Genomic DNA, 21098 nt, shown 5'->3' on the forward strand with positions numbered 1-21098 from the left:
ACACATACAAAAGGTACTCCTCATCCGACTTTTGATTGGGTTTAACAATTACTCTGGCTTTCGAGTGATATGCGTTACATTTTTCTGTGATTTGCCTTCAACAAATTACAAATTAGATACGTTTTGTTCGCATTAATTAATTATGAGCACAATAATAGGATTAACAAATAATATATGTATATGTATACGTAGTTTAATGCTTTAGATTTTCTTGTTGTTGTTGTTGTTGAAACTTAGAACTAAAAAATAATGTTTGAAACATCTTCAAAAATATTCCCTCTACTCTCAACTGCGTTCTCGTGTTGGTTTTTGTTCTCGTTAACAATAATTTAATTTTAATTTCTAATTTATAATTTATGGTTGGAAGCACTGCTCTTACAATCGCTGGAAAGATCGTTAATCCAAGGGAGACATTTCACAAAACAAGAATTTATTAATATTGAACAAAAGTAGAGGCAGCGCTCACAAAGATAATTTAGGCCGAACGTTTATGATGGGGGGGATCGGATCTCCGTTTCAAAAGTGTGGGTTTATAGTTTAACTGAAGTTACTGTTGCTTTTGCTTTTGCTGCTGGCGCCGTTCCTGGTTCGTTGCTAGCTCGGTGGCTTCTCCGTAAGCCTCTCCTCCTCCAGCTCAAATGGGACGCGTGAAGTTGGCGGGGAACAGGCCCTTCTCGGTGGTGCCCTCCTTCTGACCCATCAGCCAGCCCTCCTCCTGCAAGTGGGTAATGAAGAACTGCACTCAATAAAGACAGGAAGTGCCGGGTGTCTGAATTCGGCGCGGAGGGGGAAACTAGCGCGTGCAAAGCTTAAGAGGAATCTTTGAACTTCGGATGTTTCCGAAGACTTGATGATGATGCTTTTGAAAGGTTTGCTATAGTACTTGATTTACTTTTCCAAAAGGGTTAATTTTTTATAAAAAATTATAAGATTGTTGTGAGGGTTTGAAAACTTGAAATAAATACTTGTAAAACTAACGACTTACGGACTTTTCAAACCTCACTGTTTAAATTTATCGGACCGATAAAGTTCCTGCTAAAACAGTACACAATTACAGTAAAATTCTGTTGTCAACTGTTTATCTTTTTCGTTCAGAAATATTATTCTCAACGTTTGGGAAACCGGATTACATTTTATAATAAGTTTATCTGTTCTTTAACTAACGGGAACTTTAACAGCCAGTTACAAAAGATGTAATATGTTGTAAGAAAAAAAAATGGTTTAGCAGACTCAATGCTGGTGGGATTAAATAAATATTATAGGGTGCTGCTTTGCTCAACCTTTAGTGTATTTTTCCCCAGGTTAAAACCTAAAAGATCAACAAAGTATCTTATTTCATGAAAAACTCAAATAGTACATAACAATATCACTCGCAAAAGCACCTCTAAAATACCCAAAGCAGCCTTACGCAATTGACTTTACCTGATCCTCGGGGTCATCGTACTCGATCACCCGAATTGTGTCTCCAATTTCAAAGCTCAGCTCATCCACATCTTCCTTGACATAGCCATAGGTGGCCTTCACACGGTACAGGACGCCGGCTGGCAAGTCAGCGGTGTTGGCATCTGTTTCCGAGATAAAGACACAAGAGAACAACCATATCTTAGAATCTGCTTGAAGGTTAACCAAACTTAAGGGACTCGTAAGTCACACACACAGTATACATCGAAAGTTGCAAAACCGAGTTTAGTAGACAAACAAACGCACGCAAAGGAACACAACGTCAACGCAATCCTGGCCAGAAATAGGTTAGTGTGCGTCGAGCTCGTTCTCAGGCCTTTTTTTGTCGCATGGTTAGTTTTTAATAGAATGAGTTTTTAATGTTTTTTTTTTTGGGAAATAAACCAAAGATAAACTGAACTGAAGCAGCGAACGTGCAGGCAATGATTTGGTTTGATGTGTGTTTAATTATTTTTTAGATATTTGTACGATATAACCTACGTGTTGGATTTAGATTTAGATTTAGAAGGACACCTGCCACCAAGGAAGGGCTGCCCTTGTCCCGGATTAAGACCAGATGAAGTGTGTGTCTTACTCCAAACTAGAGATACACAAGTACTGAATGAAAAGAGAGATACATAGATGCAGAGCCCGGGAAATGAGATTGCTCCTGTTTGCTCTTCTCTGGTGGGATGAATGCCTCGAGCAGCATGCCACACACGCCACATCGCTTTACAATACACAATACACAGAGAGAGTAGTCCTCACAATCACAGGAAACTAGTGTCAAGCTTAGTGCACAGATATTAGACTTGTTCCAAGGAAACAAAGTGAGAAAGAGAGATACTACAGAGATGTACAGTAGAAGAGGCAGAGAGTGGGAAGCGACGACCCAGTGGACGACTCGTTTCGAGGTTTACTCACCAGCTGGCACCTCGTAGATGCGTTCGTCGTCTTCCTCAAACGGATTCTTATTGGGATTAGTTACGCTGTGCCTACTAGGTATGGGTCTACTGTTCTGACTTGTGCCTGTGCTGCTGCTGTTCTTGGTAGTGACTGTGTCTGAATCTGAATCTGATTTGGATTTGGATTTTGATTTGATTTCTGTATCTGCTGATGTAACTAGGTGCTTGATGGTGTCTGCGGTGGTGACTGTGGCCGTGTCTGTGTCGGTGTCGGTGTCATTACCTAATTTCTTCTGCTTGTGCTCTTCGATGGAGTTGCCATTGTTGGCCGCCGCTTCGGCAGCTGCCTCGGCATTGCTGCTGTTGGTGCTGGGCAGTTCCTTGGGCTGCTTGCCGCCCTCCTTGGAATTGCTAGTGGACGTCGGCGGTTCATTGTTGTTCCCGTTAACCTGGGGCGCAGCTGCTGCTGCTGCTGCTGCTGCTACAGGTGTGGCTTCGGCTCCTTCAGTGGCATCGCCAGCTCCTAGCTGCTTTGCCGCCGCTGTCTCACTGACCTTCTCCTTCTCCTCGGCCGTGGGCGAGGTCTGTGTGGTTGTGGTCGCCTGCGTGGCACTCGCGTTCAGGCCGCTCAGGTCGGGACGTTCCGCTGGCTTGGCTGCGGTCGCTGCCACACCGTTCTCCGCGGGACTCCTGCTGGAAGCTGGCGGGGAATCCGGTGTCGGTTCTGGTGTTGAAGAAACTGAATCAAATCTCGGCTCTTGCAGCGACGAGCTGGTGGAGGTTGCTAATTGTTTGCAGGTTTTTTTTCGTGTCATTTCATTTCGTTTTGTTTCGCGTGTGTATTTTTTTCATTTTTTTTATATTTTATACGTTGTGATGTATGCAGTTTTTTGTTGTTTTTGTTATATCATTCGTTTGTTTACATTGTGGTTAGAGAGCATCATTCCAAAACAAAAGATTAAATAAAAAAAGAGAGAAAACAAATCAAATAAAACTCAGGACATGCAAAGGACAAAAGGGTTTTAAGGGGGTAGGAAACTCAATCAGAACTCTTGGAGAAGCAGCAAAAGAACATGCAACATTCCATTTGACCATTGTCCGCATTGTCAGTCGATGGCCACCTGGGTTAACCTCATTTGCAGGGCTTCCAATCTCGTCTTTTTTAGCAGGGAGCAAAGGCACATAAAAGGGGGATCCCGATCCCATACGTGTATTTATAGTTACTTAAGTTTAAAGCTAACCCAGATCGCCAGACCTTATTTACAAACTAGTTTTGTCTACAAATGGAATGTTCTTGCAATGCCAAAAAGTATATTTTAGTTTTAGTTTAAACTCAAAAACGAATAGTTAACATAATTAGTTTGAAAAGAAAAGCAAAAAATTTCCTATAAATTGCCAAAAACATTTTCATCAGCAGAGTATATGCAGATTATATATAATATATAATATATGTTTATACAGATAATCTATATGTTGTGTATAATATTGAGCTCTGTTTTTTTGTTTTTGTATAATACATCATCAGTTCAGAAATATATTTTAAACTTTAATGGATTTTTGGATTTTAATGGGATATTTTGGGTACGTTGATTGTTTGTACAGTGTTTTGAGCAATTTATATTGATTATTTTTTGTTTGGTTCGTTAGGAAAAAAACGATATAAAAAACGTAGAAACGTAGGAAATCAAGGAAAAGCAAAGAAACAAAAGAATTGATAAATAAACAGAGGATACTTATATAGTTCTCAGAGGGAGTTCCCAAGAGAGACAAACTGAGAATGGTGCTTGGCTTGGTATGGAAAACCCCTTTTCGGGCGAACTTACGGCTGTTTGCCAGACTGGAGCCACCGTTGGTGGTAATCTGATTCTGATAGTTGCTGTTGATGTTGGCGTTGTTTAGCTTGCTGACCGGCGACTCCACTGGACTCGATGTCTTGATGGGATTGCCTGTTTTTGGCGAGAGAGTGTGGAGTTTATTTATATATAATTTAAAGCTACAAGATCTGTAGGATGGACAAACTTACTTGTTTGTTTGCGTAGCGTATTGGAACCGCGCTGCGATTCTGTGGCCAATTTATCGACGATAGCCTCCAGTTCCGAGTAGATCTGTTTTTGGTTAAACAATCATAAAAAAGTTATTTTATTTATGCAAATAAGAATTAGAAAAGGGAACCTATAACTTGAAGTTTTATATATTTTTAAAGTCGGCTGTTATCTTGAATTTCTCTACCTAATTAAAGCTTTAAACCCACCTTGGCCGTTTCGTTGTGGAACACCTGTTCTGTGGCGAAAAGGGTTTGCAAGTTTGTGACCAAAAACAGTATCCTCGAGTCGTATAGGGCGGGCAGCTCATCATGCAGTTCCGTATTCAAGATCTCGTAGGTGCGTCGGGCCTCCTCCAGCTGTTCGCGTCCTTTGGTTAGCTGTTAAAACATAACATTCCCTCATATTATATAAATAAATAACATATATTTAATACCAGAACCCACCTTGACATCATCCTTGCGCTTATTGGCATTGGCCTGCAGATTCTGGAAGGAGTGACGCTGGCCATCGTAATCAATCAGCTTGCGATTGCGCTTCTCCACTTTTTTCTGCAGAAAAACATAATTTTTAACTTTCTATTGAGATTGGTAATTAGCCAAGCAGCTACCTTCATTTCGGGAAACTGTCCGGTGTATGTGTTGAGGGGAATGAGCACTTGGTCACCCAGTTTGTGCGCAAAGTCCGCCCACAGACTCTCCGAGGCGCCAGTCTGTGCCTGCAGGGCATCGTAGCCGCTCCACTGTGGCTCGTAGATCTCGCAAACGGCATCCATCAGCGTCTTGGAGGCGGTTTGTGCAGCTGTTTTGGATTAGATACGGTTTATCATTAGTTTGAATAGGGCTTTGGAAGCATCAACTTGATGACTTACCACGAACACATCTTATGTAGTTATTGAACTCCTTTTGTAATCTGTTGGCACTGGCCTGCTGCCGGTTAAAGTTATTCAAGTGATCGTCCAAGATTTCATCTGCAGTGCGATCAACTTTGCCCAAGTTTTGTAGAATCTGTAAAAATTAAAAAAAAGGTTAATATAGTTTATAAAAAGGAATGGTTTTAGGGCTTAATATAGGCTGGGAAACCACTTGTTTAAAGCCAAGGAAAAGGATGAGGCTTTAATATGGTAAAAACCTAAGAATCAACTAATTATAAAAACAGCTGAATGTATTTTTAAAGAGAATTAAAAACTTGTATTTTTGTCAAATTTTCGTAATTCTCTTGACTTGCGTAGGATCAAGGTCGGTCAATAGCAGCAATGCGAAATTCCAATTGTTGCGGAATGTGGGCAGGCAGCACCATTAAACTCGACTTGACTTCACTCATTCAAGCATTCAACTTTGCGAATTAACAAATGGCAGAAAAAAAAACTACTTTGACAGCATTTTCTTGTGATTCATTTGGTGTCGGAAAATGTGGAAAAGGCCTCTAAATCTGTTGGCACTTGCCGATCTTATCTTCGGCAAAAGCCCATTCACACTCTCGCACACAGTCTGCTTGAATTTGGGTTAACAACGATGGTATATTTCTTCTTTATTATGCCTTTGCCTCTGGTCAATTTGTGGCACTTATCCGGGCCACAGTTAATGGCCTCTCAACGACCAATTAAAGAACCCCAATAAGCGGACAAAGACGAGGGGCAGGAAGTGTGCTCGGAGGTGGAAAAAAATCACCGAAGGCACGTTGACAACGCAGCCTTGTAACAGTTTTCATCATTACAGCGCCGCCCACGTCTCAAGAGTCAGAGTGACTTGCTCTCGTCTCGGCCATCTGTGCGTATACGCAACCAGCGGAGATAGCCCGCCAAATAGATAAGCGGAAAATATACTCTATTTGCCGAGATCCAACAAAATGCTGGCCAAATATTTGAGGCCATTCCACCAGTCCTATCTAAACTGGCCAAAAACAAAAACAAAAAAAACGCAAAGGCCGAAGGAGATAACAAGGTTGGCTAATTGAATTTTGCGCACAACGCTCGGGAGATAGATAATTAGATACAAATACCTGCTGCAGTCATTGTTCATTTAAATAGGTGCACGTGGAAAAAAAAACTAATATTAGGGAGGTCATTTCAGTGATATTTTATGATATCCATGAACATGTGAAAGAATAAATACAAATTTGGTAATTAAATCTACGGTAAAAAACGATATGATGTCGATTAAATATCGCGCATAATATCAATCATATCGTAAGCTTGAATATATCGAAATTGCAAATATCGTATTTAAGTAAATAACAGAAAATATTGAAAATAAGAACATGAAATAATTTTACAGCTTCTTATAAAAATTTTAAATAAAAGAAAATATAGAAAATATGACAATACTAATAACCATAAAACATGTTTAAAAGCTTCTAATAAATGATAGATTTTCCTATGTATTTCCCATTTCATAATTTATTAAAAGGGTCACAATTTTGCAATCATATTTCTTGTTGTGTAGCTTTAAAGGCGACTCATTCGGTCGGAAGTTTCGATTTCCACTTCCTCTAAAGACCAAGCAGGTTGCTTTTTGTTTTTACTATTTTTTTTTTCGACAACTCCGTTAAGCCCGTTATGAGTGATTGTCAAATGAGCCGCGACATGTGGCACGCATTCGGAATTAGCCAAGTCAAAATGTTGGAGAACAAAAACCGACTGAATGAAGAACAAGAACGTGGAATGCCCTTCCGTGAGCATATCTTATCTGGAAGCTCTTTGAAATACCAACAGCTATTTTATTGGCCAGTTCCTTGATGTTATAATATTAAGGCTGAAAAAGTGCTTCGAAATCAGATGAATTAAAGAGTTTTACAATATTTACAAGCCGCTTTTATGACCCCAGTCAAAGTTCTTTCTTGGCTTTTGGCCAAGTGAAGAGTATCTCCACCTATTTTCAGCCAGTGCAGCTCCGTCGAATGAACCTTTTATGGGTAGCTGTCGCTATTATGGCTTAGCCAAGAAACCTGTTGCCGCCTTAAGACATTTTAATGACCATTTTCGTAATTGAAACCGAACGGTGGTCTGGGCTCTTGCTGGTTAAGGTCTTTGTTTACCGCACTTCCCTAGTTGGTTCGATCTGTGTAAATCGGGAACCTCAGGCAGTGAGTCAGTGAATACCATCCGCGGATAGATAGTCGTATTAAAATAATATATATTATCAACTCAGGAGTTTGCCAGACAAAGATACTGATACTGTGAGAGATTCTTTTGTTGCCAAGGCTGAATTTCTTATCGAAATAATTTTCAGGGGGGTTGGTGGTAGCAAACAAGGACAGTTGTGGCTGGTCACTTCCGTTTCGCTTTGAGGTTTCTTTGGGGCCCATGTGTAATGTCTGTCACAGTTTGCGTCATCGAATTCTATTTTATATCTTTCATTTTGGCCATTTTCATCTCGTATATTTTGAGGTGCGTGTACATATAGAGGGAGAGAGCAGCGGTGTGGTCTTTATATATACAGAACGTCTGCCTCTGCATATTTTGTCACTTATTTAAAAACTGACGTCGCTCCTCCAACCACCCGCCTTCTTATTCGATCTCTCTGGCTCTCTGTATGCCTCTGCTGCTCTCGCAATCTGTTGCCAAAAATCATACTCTATCCGCCTAGACATGTCTATATATATATTTGTCTATCTATATGCCGGATTCACATACATTTGGTAACTGAAAAATCCAACCACGCATATGCAACATGTGCGTTTTCGGCGAGGGGGATCTCCCTCGACCACAAAATTGCCCAAAATTGGGTCACAAAAACTTCAAAACGACGCCAATAAATTTTAAGCCATGAAAAGGTGGATCGGTCTATTAATGTGGCTAGGAAATTGGCTATGAAAGGGTCAGCCCACACAGCAAATATTATAGATGGTTTTAAATGTTGAGCGATTATCTAGGAAATTAAGTCCAAAACTAGACTTTAAGATGGTTTATGTTTTATATTTCACAGTTTTGTATTTCACAAATCAAACAGAAAACAAAGAACAAACAAAAAGAAAGAATCTTAAGGCGTTACTCATATTTATATTATTTTTTCTAAAGTTTATATTTCTTAAAGAAAATCCATATTTTTCTGGCAACCAGAATAAATAATATTCAACAAGGAAATACTTGATATATTTAACCAATTGATACCCACTTAAGGTTGATATTTCTTCGAGTGCATTTCTTGCCAGCCTGCACTTAAACGTGGGCTTTACTTTTGGTTAACTTTTGGTTAACCAGTTCGGCCCCGTCTGGCAGTAGAAATAATAAAAATAGAAGAGAAACAGCTAACAGCTAACAGCAACGACCTCGACCACAGTGGAAAATGTCTTGTTTTGGTTTTATGTGCAGATTCGGGCGTAGGATGTGGGCCGTAGGATGGCTATATGGATGGCTGGATGACAACATCGCACAGCTGCCGGGGGATCGGAGGAGTATCAACGAATCGACTGCACATACACATGTAAAATGCAATCAAACATAATGAAATGAAGCAAACAAGAGCTGAGAGCACATCGGGCCAAGTGGGGCATGTTCACTCGCTTTGGCCATAAGCAGACGTTGGCCCAGTTTGCCAGGAATGCACAGACGGTGGCAGTTGCAAGAGAAACACACACAAGCACAAAAGAGCGTGCAACAAGTCTGGTTATCGAATTTGACACACACTACTTTACTTCTAGCAGGGTTTTTTTTTTAATTTAATATTTCGTTGATAAAATGAAATACTGTTTTAAAAATACTTGTTTATCATGATTTTTTCGCTTGAATTCTTTTTATCGGACTCCGTGTAAGAAATTAATGCTAAAAAGCATTGAAAGCTTTTATAAATAAACATATTTAATATATAGAATGATTTATGTTACTTTGAGCCTTTATTTTAAGTTTCAAATTTCTAAGCAGCTTAAACTTAATTGTTTTAACTTAATAACTACAGCTAAATATAGTTTTTGAGATGGGATTTAATTATTTTGACTTGGTTCTTTCTCCCAGCAGCTTATCTTGATGGATAGTTCTACAACTCAACCCTTAAAATGCCACTATAATGCCACTATATTCCATATTCCCTTGTTAATGTAACCCATTGTCTGAAACAAGTAAAAGATACAAGTATCCACGAGTAGTAGCCATGTATATATCCACATTGTCTACTTATACTGAGAACAAATAACAGACGCAGAACAATTGCAAAAAACTGGGCAGAAAAAAAATAAGGAAAATAAAAGAAAAGAGAGAAAAACTTGTAGAAATTGGCATGAATAATGCGCCCGCCGGCGAAAAGCGAGAGAAATGTGGAAATGTGCCATGACACGATGAGACCAGCGACCGACCAGAGATCGGGGCCGGGAGAAGAGACACCTACCTCCTCGACGGACCTCTTGCCTTGTGCCGGTGTTGAGGCCGCCGTCTGGTTTAATGACATGTATCTGTAGCTAGCAACTACCATAAAGCATATATATGTACATAGATATATGGTTATATCTGTATGTCAAAGACCTAACCCATTACCAGAAAAGTACGTTTTTCTTAACCACTTTTTCATATGATTTTCTGTTGGTATTTTCCCACTTGTTGCCCCGTTTGGTTAGCGGTGCTTAGTGCTCACTTATATCGATGATGACAGCAGCTCCAGTAACCGGTTTTGCACCTTGTAGGTCCCGTAGACGCCGATACTTGTGGTCCCTCCCCCGCCAAGTGTCATGTGACAAGTGAGATCCGACATATGGTTATGGTAATAACGATTAATAATGACTGCGAATGGCCATTTAGCCTCAAAAACTGAAACGAAGTCGAGATCGAAATGGAAATGGAAAGCTTTACATGTGTAAATCAAATTCCATTTCAATTGGATTGCGCAACACACAACACCGATAAACGATATTAATTCCATTCCAATCATTTTGCATAATCTCCAAGACCAGAGCTTGCCTTTCTTTCTTTCCTTTGCATTTCTTCCCGCTCTTCGGAAGCTTTCTCGGCTCAGGCAAGTGGAAAGTGAAACTCGTTTCCAGACCGTAGAAAGTTCGGACTCCGGAGAAAGAAGGGAGAGGGTGATCACAAACAGCCAAGGAAGCCGAGGCGCCGTCATAGAAAACTAATATTTATCCCACATGCATCGCATCGCATCGAATGGGTTGGGTTTTGAGATGTTTGCAGTCGGTCGGAGCTGCTTGTCTTGTCATGTGATTTATCAATTAGCATTAACCATTTGCCCGTCGGGCTGAAGAAAACGCTCTGGCCGCGGAAATTTCGCTGCTGGATTCTAGTCAACTAACTTGGGGAGTAGCTCGCTAATTAGTAGAGAAATCTTTTGCCAAACGAGTTTTGGGGACTGGGAATGGGTGCACTACGAAAAAAAAGTTATGAAATATGAACGGTGAAGAGTTGAAGATCAAAAGATATATGGAGGGAAATATAAAGGGCATTGCAGATGGAAAAAGTTGAAGATCAAAAGATAAATAGGGGAAAATATATACGAAAAGAGTGCACTTTAAAATTCCCAAGTCGGAATTCGGTAGCAAAGTTAACTGAAGATCTTTCGAAGATCTTAACGCACTTGACTTCTGACAAATACTCTCTGTTTCATTATTTTTATTCAAGGAAACGTATTATATTCCAGAAAAATAAAATAATCATTATATTCCCAGACATAATATACAAAGATAAATTGGGTTTAGTTACCTTATTTTCCCAGTGCACAAAACACAATCATCATTCATCTAACTGAATAAATATAGCCCATAAATATGGCTGCGCATATATTCCGTAAATCGTTTTGAGAGTTTATTTGAATATCTTTTGGCAACAGATATTTATTGCAAACTGAATTGTTAATGAAGCCTTTATGCTAATTGCATTCATTAAAATAGCTCACAGTTTTTTTCTATTATCCCCAGCACTTTCATTTGGCACTGCATTTCGAGTGGAAAACGTTTTCACTGAAGCCAAGCCAAACATTTGCTCTTGTTGTTATTTTCGAAATAAATAGAAAACAAAATAGAAAATAGAAAACATGGCAGGCTAATTGCAGGTGGAATACGAATGGGTTTGGTAAACACACTGAAATGCAGAGCACAGAGTCTCGCTTAGATCGAGTCCGAGATTCAACCGGATATTCCGGGGGGTTTGCCCGGGATGGGGGGACTGGTTTTTCTAAATTTTTATTTTGATATCATTAATAGTATCGGCTTTGGCCTATACACGATTAATAAATAAATAAAAAGCTTCCGCTGAGCACACGCATGCGGCGACAGTTATTTAAGCTTCAGCTGTGTATCTCGCAGATACTCGGATACGTTTTGCAAGCTAGACAAAAGCGGCACATTTACTGTCGTAGCGAGATTATTGCACGACGACAGGTTTTTTGCGAATTATTTTTAAGTGTCTGCCGCTTGGCTGTGTGTACGAAAGCCGCCTTAATAAAAAGTATCCGAGTAGCTGAGTAGCTGAGTATCTGAGTATCTAAGTATCTGTGTATCTGCTTATGTAATGCCGAGAACTTTTCAGCCGATCACAATCACGTCTGGAGAGAAAAACAATATATATATATATGCATGGCATGCATCTAGAAAGTGTTTTATTCGCGAAAACTTCTTTATTAGTCACACTTTATACTTCAATTTTTATGAATAAAAAGCAGAATCTTGATTAGTTGCCTCATTTGCTAGCCTTGGTAGAACGTTTTTTTGGGTTACACAAGTGCTATGGCCATGCTAATCGATCACAAGCTATTGAGAAAACCAAAAGCACACAAAACATACATCTGAAATGTTCTCGTAACTCACAAATATTTGTGAATGCGGTCAAATCATGAGCGAATACTTAGCACTAATCGCTGGAAGTATCGCAACCGCATGTACATAGTTGGTATGTGGTATCTCCAGCCATCGGTGCCTTTGTGTCTCTTTGTATCTTTGTATCTCTGCATCTCGCTCGTTTTTTAGCATTAAAGCGCCAAGTGAACTCACTAAAAGTGCTCACTGCTTGCCATTAGTGATCATTCAAGACGACAAAAACTCCACGTGATTTGCATAGATAAACGAACTACAAAGTGTAGTTTATGGCACGTGACGGAGTTGGATATTCGGCTGGAAATCACTAAACAGATCGTTAACAAATCGCACCAGAATCACTCGGCCGTGGTAAGTGGGTCAAGATCAATGGAAATGGTCTACCGATTTAAATATATTTTTAAGTATGATGATAGCTCAAGTAAGCTTTCAATATTTGCATTTAAAAGTACTTTTAAATTGTGGTTTCAATAACAATTAAATGTGGCTTTATATGACTTGAAAAGCTCTATTTCTTGCTCTTTTCAAATTTAAAAAATTATATTTAAACAATTTAAGAAAGGTACATTTATAAGTGCTAAAAAAACAACAGAATTGTAAAATTAAGCGATAATTTACAGGTTACCAGGTCATGTTGACCAACAAGTTTCGTACGTCATATTTAAAACCTTTTAATTAATTTTAAATATATTTTTAAGAATTAACTTGAAATCTTCCGGTTTCCCACACTTTAACCTAATAAAAGTGATCCAGTTGTAGTGCCTTTAAAATGCTTTTAAATTGTTAAATAAAATCTATTTAAATGCCCTATGTTCCCAAACTCATTTAGCTATCAAATTGATATAGCGGCAGTGCCCTTCACATCGATCTGATATGATAAGTAATACATATATGGTCGTTGCATAACATGGTCACGGTTAACCCGCACTCACTACCCAATATATTGTCTTGGTGTGAATAAACTTGAAGCAAAACAGAAAAAAAAAACGATTCAAATGATAAGAGAAAAAGTATACACATATAGGAAAAGGTGGAATTTTTGAGGGGGGAGTGGAATTCCATTACAGAAACCATAAACCAAGAATGTGGCTCTACCTTATCAGCGTGGACGGGGAGTGAATTGTTTGTTTCTTTTGCCATAATAGGCAAATCTGAACGATAAGAGTATGAGTTTTTCATTTATTTTTGAGGCACAATCAAAAATATCGCGCATACGTCATGTTGAGCAGTCTTATATTTCGCAGTTAGAGATATATTAGTAGATTTAAGAAATCAAAAAAGACCAAAGAAAAGTTAAGCAAAGAGAGAGCAAAAAATAGGTTAAAGCTTACGCATCACTGCCGATTGACAATATTTTGTTTGCTTTAGCTTTTAATTTTAATTTTTTTCTTTTTGCTCCCAGGCAATCTCACATTCCGGCTCTCTCTCTCGCTCTTTATCTCTATCTTTACACACGTTTCGCAATTGCAAAATTGTGCAAAAGTCAGTGAACTGCTTTTAATTACAAATCCACGCAGCTGTGCTGGCTGCCAGCAAAAATACATTGCATTACGAAAATATTTACAAAACGCTGCAAAAGTGAATTTTCCACTTGATCGAAGACCGCTTAAAGCTTAAAGGAAAATGCGCTGAGGGAGATTTCTTCAAACAAAAAAATAATGCATGGAAACCCCTCACACAGTCAATAAACATTTTATATATATTTTATATATAGATCTGGTTATTATTCTCACACAAACTTAAATGCTGTTTTTTGTTCCAAATTTCCACAATTCGTTTATTTGCATTGCAGTTTTCGCGTTGCAGCCTTTAGTGCAAATTCTCAATTGCTCAGCATTTCGGACAATTTCCAAGAATCAAGACCTCAAAAAAATTATACAATTAAAATGATAAACACGAGTGAAACCGCAGAAGGCAGGGCACACACACGTTGCCTGCTGAATTATGCAACTGACATTGAAAAAGTCAAACGGAGATGGGCTGAACCTACCTACCCTCCCTGTGTGCCGTGCAAATCTCATTGAAATTAACTGCTTCCCTCACCGCAGCCTCTGAAAATTGCACAAAAACGCTTCTAGAGCACTGGAAAATTGTTCATAACCTCGGCCAGAGTGGCGGGAAATCATCGGCGAGTGCATTTTGCTGTAAGGCTGTGGTGCTGCTGCTGCTGCTGGTGCTGGGGCGCAATCCAACAATTGTCCCTGATTGGGCAATAGCACAAAAAAAAGGCTAGAAATAACTGCGGCTGCAGAGGAGAATCAAATGCGAAGGTTGCCAAACAACCGGCACGAATGCGCCCCCTGCAGCCAGAAAGATGAACTGCTGCAGGTGCTACACTAAAAAAAAAATGGTTATCTAGTTCTGGGAGATCTATTTGATAAGTTTCCCTTACAAAATTCGCAGGAGTTGCCATAAAAAGTCTCAAAAGAATGAAGTAAGCGATTAAGTCAATAGATCTTATCGCTGAATTTTTACTTGGGAATTTTAGCTGCAAAAAGTAACAACAATATATACATCTAAAACTTAAACATATCAAAAACTATATTTATGTTCAATAACAACAAATCAAAAATCTATTAATTTTGTTTTCGAAATTTAAGAACTATTCCTTTTTTAACATAAGCAAAGCTAATATAGTTAACACTTTTTTCCAGTGCAGGGTGAGGAAAATGAAGAGAGTATGGGGTTCGAAGCCCGATGCAAATTTTGAACTATGCTAATTCCGATGCTAATACCCACACACACAGACACAACAAAGCCGTGTTCATTTGAGCGTAACAAGCTAAAAAAAAAATGTACAAAAAAATTCAACAAAAATACAAAAAAGCATGAAAAACCTAAATGAGAACGAAACAATTAAGCTGCAAAGCTTCCAATACATTTACGTAACCCACTATGAATACTACCCACGATAAAAAGAAAGTTTTGTCTTCCCCCAAAAAAAAAAAGAAAACCGTAAGTAGCTGCATTTGCATTTCCATTAATATTTAAATTTATAAAAAATAAAAATATATTTTTCGCCGATTGCGCAAGCTGCTGAAACGCAGTTAAAGTCTCCAAACCGGTTTTGGGGGTACAAAAATAATTATTATAACAAGTTAACTAACTGCCAACACTTTCGCGGCATGAGAAGTGGGTTCCCATGCCTTCATCTGCTGTGCTTCCCTCCGCTTTTTTTTTTATTGCAGTTCAAAGTAGAACAACAGCAGCAGCATTAGCACATCGCGTGCTCCAAGCTCGGTATCTCTGCGTTGGGATCTGATTTCCGATCTGGGTCTGGATCCGCACAGCCTTTGTTCTAAGCCAGGCAGGCAGGTGCCCCTCAGCCTTAAATTCGATACCTTTTTCCCTCTGACACAGTCTCCCCCAGCAGCAGCAGAAGCGACATGAAGCTCATACATTATGTGCATAAGTAGATCCGACAGCCAACTTGGCCAGCAACTTGTGTCTCCAGAATTTGGAGCAGCCAACAACTGAGGTTGGGGGTCATAATAATAATAATAAAGATAATGAAAATAAAAGCACGAGCTTCCAAGTGTTTGTCACTTAAGTATCGTTATGAATAATACAGAAATAACAGGAGAAAAGCATCAGCTTAGATTGTATGAATACGAAATGTAATATGAATTCTAAGGTTTAAGGTAAAGACTTTAAAAGTAAGTAGTATAAAAAATATACAGGATTTGTAAATACAAAGTTAATGAAAATGCTAAGGAAACTACTATTAAAATTCTGTTCAAAATATTTAGACCAACGCCTTTTCAATATGAGATAAATATTAGAACAATAGAGCATAAGAATAATGTTGATCAGTTCTGTATAGTTACATATTTATATAGAAATACCTTTTAAAACCAACTGATTTACAGGAGAAAATTCAACTGATCAACTGATAGATTATCCTATATCATTCCTAGAAGTTTTCTAACAAAATTACTAATATACTTTATAAAAAATATTATAAATTTTCAACTTATAAAGCAAAGATAACAAATGATAATATTTGAAGAAGGAATCTTTCTTAGTTACATATTTATCTAGTTTATCAAAGTGGTGTCTTGGTTTCTTAGTTTTCTTCAACCGTATCTTTTAAATTTATTTTTAAACTATGTACTAGACACTAAATCCCATATATTTCCGTAGGGTAACTAAAATTTGTAAGTGGTTGAACATTATCTTAGGCTATTATCATACTCAAGTAGTAACTTATCTTTCAGAGAATATTTGCGATAAACAATTCCACACTTAAATAAACAATGCAATGGCTAAACGAAGCAGAAACTCTAACAAAATCCTCCCACACGAAATAGTATACTATAGTATAGAGAATTCTTCACACAATTAATAATAAGGTTGTTGAGTTGTAAGTAAGAACTCGATGAACTTGGCTGCTTGGTCGAGTGGCCAAGGTGAGCCCATTGAGAAGCCCATTGAGTATATGAATTCCCTGTTCGATTTCTGATTAACAAATCGACGAAAGTGTGTGCTGAGTGAGTGGAGAGCCAATAAGAAATCGCTTATACGACCCGTGGCCGATGCCGGGCATGCGTTCGCTTGGACTCGAGTGTATCCGTCAGTAATTGACCTTGCTTGCGCCGCCACATATTTTTCCAAAAAGTTTGTTTTCGTTTCTTTTCATTGTATATGTGTTTGTGTTTGCTTTCTGGGTTAAACAGCAACCTGAAAGATTTAAATAGAACTTTTTGGGGGTGGCCATCCCCTCGCTAGACTGTAGAGGAAAGAATTTATGTGACCAACTCTTGAACTTCACCCCCAATTGTGCTTTCTTGGCTGATTTTTGTTGCACAATTGTGCAGTAATTAGAGGAGAGGCAGCCGCTGCTGTGAAGTAATTCCAATTGTTATGCAATCAACGCGACACAAAAGATACATATACGTATATATCTCCTCCACTTCCTTCACACTTATGAGCACCGATTGTTGGCAATTTCAATAATTGACCACTCTTTTTTTTTAATAAGCCGCCATCGCAGCAGAGTGTATAACTTTTTCACAATCACATTTGTCGCCTTATTATATCTGTATCTGAAAAGAGAGCTTGAATAAGAGCTATCTGTGATCAGCACTTTTCAAAACGCCCCCCTTTTGCATAAAGGGGGCGTAACCGCAGACAGCACCACTTGATATGGAGTATCTGAAATATGATAATAATAAAACTCCTCGAAACGGCAGTGTCAGGAGTTTAAGTACATAAACATGGCCCTTATGAAGTCAGCCGCTAAATGTTTCCACGTATTTTTGTCAAGTTTTGATATTTTTGCTTCGAATTTCAGTTTGGATTTCCATAGAACTTGTTTACACGAGAAAATTGATAAGGTATTGATGGGATCAGCTTAAAAATGCATGGTACGAAAGTTTGGATTTCTGGAAAACTGACAAATAATTTGAGAAATTTGGAATTTGTATGGTCAAGGAATTAACTGGAGTTTGGTGAAATATTTTTTGATAAAGTTTATATCCAACATTTTTTTTGTGAGCTAAAATTACGGTGGACTTTATCTTAAAAGTAGCTTAGAAAATATCTAAGAGCAGACTAGCGAGTCTGCGAATTTCCCTGTCCAGCCTCTGACAGATTCTTCTTTAGTGTCTAAATCTAGCCTTATTCAGAGTTTTGTGTGCAATATTACCACAAAATGTAAGCTATTTTGTTCTCATATATAAATGTTAATCTATTTTCTATATTTATCAGCTGAGAGTTCAAGTAATTGCAATTAACAACGAAATTCGCATTGAATTTGAATTAGAATAATCTCTCAGCGATTCGCTTTATAAATAAAGCATCTCCGATAGAAAACAGTTGACATTTCGTCGGCATGCAACAAGCAAGAAGTTCAATATGCAACAGGCAAGTTTGGATCGAAAATACTGCCAATAAAATGTCAATCGGTGCTGTTGCACCGAGTCAATATCTTTGGGGGCACCCAAGGCGGTATGGATCCGGGAGGGGAAAGCACAGTTTGGCAGCTGTTGTGTGGTGCCGCATAAAAATAGCCGAAAAAAGCCAGGGAGCGAGAAAAGCAAAGAAAAGCGGCGCGGGCGAAATTTGCTTGTGTGTGCTTTTTCCTCGCCAAATAAAATACAAAAAATATATATATATAAAAACAACAACAAAATAAAAACTTAGAACAACTAAAAGCCCAAGTATTCGTAGAGTTATAAAACACAAAAGTCCCAGAGAAGAGCGCATCTATTTAAAGATTGACTGGCAGGCAGGAAAAGCAGCAGCAGCAGCAGCAGCATCGGCGGACTGGCGACATTTTCACGCGGCTGACTTAGCTGGGGAAAACTCAACAACGCACCTCAAATAAAAATGTATCTAGGCAGCCGCCTCTGACTCTGACAAGTTTTCTCTCGCATCTCGGGAAAAATCACACAGACACCGAAAATTTCGAAAATTGAGCACACGCGCCGCCATGCGAAATAATACAGGCCCATGTGAATTCCGCCCAAAGAACGAAATTTGTTAAAAATAAATTTCAATTTGTTGGCGAGAATTATGAAATAAACTAGTTCAGAGAGTGAGAGATGCAGTCAACAGGGTCTCAACAACCCAAGAATAGGGAATAAGGGTTTGAAATAGAATCTAAAATGTGAAATAGTTCCCGATTTCAATTCAAAAATATTTATAAACTTTAAGTACTTAGAAAACAATATTAAAATAGATCAGAATTTGAACCAAAATAGCCATGAGAAAAAAAAGGAAGGATCCTCTTCAGTTAACATAACTTTTTGTTTATTTTCTTATTTACAAATTTTGATTTTGACCATGTATTATTTTTAACTATGGTAATTCTCTTCAATAAAATAAAACAAGCTGCTCCCAGGGAACCTATTCCGAGTGGCATTTTGTCGTGGAATTTTCGGTTCCAAGTTTAATGACCACACGAGCACATCCCGAAAGAAGACCTCAAAATACCAACGAACTTTAGAAATCAGCACCAAATGCCAACCAACTCACATATATAGACACAAACTCAGGGCATAGAAATCAATAGAGCAGCATTTCTGTGTGGCTCTGGCTGAGATTACAGCATTTTTAGCCGCCGAACCACTCTGGAGTTGGAGTTGGTGTCAGAGATGGAGAGAGGGAGAGAGATCTTGGAATGCGCCAGTGCCAGGCAGTGGAGGTAAGTGAAGGCATCGGCATCTAAACCCGTTTTGGGTCAGCCAGCCGCGCTTTTACACGTTGTTTGGGTCGCTGCTTTATTGACATTTCGCCGCATCGAACGCAGGAAAAACAATAATAATATTACCAACAGTCAACCAGCCACAGTCAACTTTCACTTGTACGCATCGGCGGAAAGATGAAACATTCAAAATCCATCCAACCCGAGCGCATCTCATGAATGGAAAGATGAAAATCACATCGGAGAGTGGCCTTCCAGCTACATACGACAGGTGTCAAGACAGAAAGACATTCTCCCCACCGACTTCTCCTTCTTTACACTGATTTATTTTCGATCTTTGTGGGGGGTGGATGTAAGTACATATATTTCTCAACTGAAACTTCTATTTATGAAACCCATTTCTCATAGTTATTTATGGCAGCTGCGTAAAAAGTTACGGCTTAATTTCATGTAATTAACTGAACTCGAATGCTCGCTTTCGAGGCGTTGCTCCTCGTTTGATTTACAACTACAATTTGTGCCTTTCCTTATTTTTATTGTATTCAAAAATGATAAACTAGGGGAAATACAATTCTAATTAGTCCAGAGTAATTCGGAAACATGCATTTTGGACTTAACAAAATCACTTTTTCATATTTTGACGGCTTTAAATTAAATCTAAAGATGTTAATGAAGGGGAAAACAAATTTAGATTTATATATAAAATTATACCACAATTTGCAATAAATTCACAATTAATTTCTTCAACTCAAAATTGAGAACAAATTTAAGATTAATCCCTCTATTTAAGATATATCTTTAAATATATTTGTAAATTATAAGTGAATACTTTTAACATAATTTTGTTCTGAGCATAAATCAGATTTCAAAACTAAAACAGTTAATTTTGAATAAATAAATGCCTTAATTATTGAATTTAATTAATTTTATTGTAATTTTCAGCTTCTGTTATAATTTAATGCGTAGCATACATATATGAAACGCACTAAAAATAAATGCCACAAATTCTCTAAAAACTATTTCAGTGACTAGAACTTTTTAGGTATTCTTGTGACAGGTGTTTTGGAAATTGAATGGAAATTACTGCAGATCTAAGAACTGGAAGCCTGGCGAAGATGTGCAAGTGCTTGGAGTGCTGGCTGTGACCCAGCTGGAGAAACTGGGACAGGGACACCGCTCAGCTCAGCTGGAAAGCCGTTACTCAAATGGAGATTACACGCAGGCAGTGGAAAATGGGCGATGAGGGTGGGTGCTGCTGATTGAGTGGTGGTGGGTTTTATGACCTTCTACATTCTTGCGTGGGCGTTGCATGCTGCACTCTGGATTCAGTAATTTCGTTGGATTGGGGGACCTTTGGAGCTGCAAACTTACTTTCTCCTTGGCACGTCCAGCGTGTTTTTGCACAGATTTGGCCAGCATTATGCCTTTATTTTCGGACATTCAGTGAGTTGAAAACTTTGTAAGTATTATTGTGATGGCTGTAATTTAGCAAACTTTCGTATTGGCACAACTGGAAACCACAAGTAACCACTTTTTATGCGTTAACTTTTGCGGGAAACTTAAATGCACAAATGTAAACAACAAGTGTTGTGTTTATTATTCGCCTCGGCAGCGGCTACTATCAATATCGATGCGAAATCAACAATCGGCTCCCACACACTTGTTAACAGTATTCAGTATTGCGCCCCGCGATTCTTGCTAGTCTGCGCCTGCCTATTTTTACGCGATTTCTCGGCGCGTCGGGTTTGCTCGGCTTTTTCAAAACAAATGAAAAATTAAAAAAATCAAGCAAACAGTGATGCCATCATCAGCGAC

The 21098-nt window shown here is 38.5% G+C and overlaps 1 protein-coding gene and 1 long non-coding RNA gene across 5 annotated transcripts; one reads left to right on the forward strand and one right to left on the reverse strand.

Annotated features, from left to right (window-relative positions):
• Positions 1-173: 173 nt before the first annotated feature.
• Positions 174-21051, reverse strand: Amph (amphiphysin). Of its 4 annotated transcripts, none has more exons than XM_017172164.3 (10): positions 20655-21051; positions 5259-5394; positions 4998-5188; positions 4834-4938; positions 4597-4767; positions 4369-4450; positions 4169-4291; positions 2629-3069; positions 1423-1565; positions 174-715 (listed from the first exon to the last, which is right to left on the reverse strand). In XM_017172164.3, exons 1-10 carry the CDS (start codon positions 20721-20723, stop codon positions 635-637), a joined length of 1542 nt encoding a protein of 513 aa, XP_017027653.1. In that variant the 5' UTR covers positions 20724-21051; the 3' UTR covers positions 174-634. The 4 variants fall into 4 exon arrangements, with proteins under 4 accessions (XP_017027653.1, XP_017027650.1, XP_017027652.1 ...); XM_017172161.3 differs by having other exon boundaries at positions 2365-3129; XM_017172163.3 differs by having other exon boundaries at positions 2629-3129; positions 20655-21050.
• On the forward strand, positions 18378-19881 carry LOC138928110 (uncharacterized). The gene is made up of 3 exons (XR_011444579.1): positions 18378-19283; positions 19416-19635; positions 19692-19881. It is a non-coding gene; the product is annotated as an uncharacterized lncRNA (long non-coding RNA).
• Positions 21052-21098: the final 47 nt, after the last annotated feature.

The sequence above is a fragment of the Drosophila kikkawai genome, chromosome 2R, assembly GCF_030179895.1.
Source record: "Drosophila kikkawai strain 14028-0561.14 chromosome 2R, DkikHiC1v2, whole genome shotgun sequence".
Classification (NCBI taxonomy): Eukaryota; Metazoa; Arthropoda; class Insecta; order Diptera; family Drosophilidae; genus Drosophila; species Drosophila kikkawai.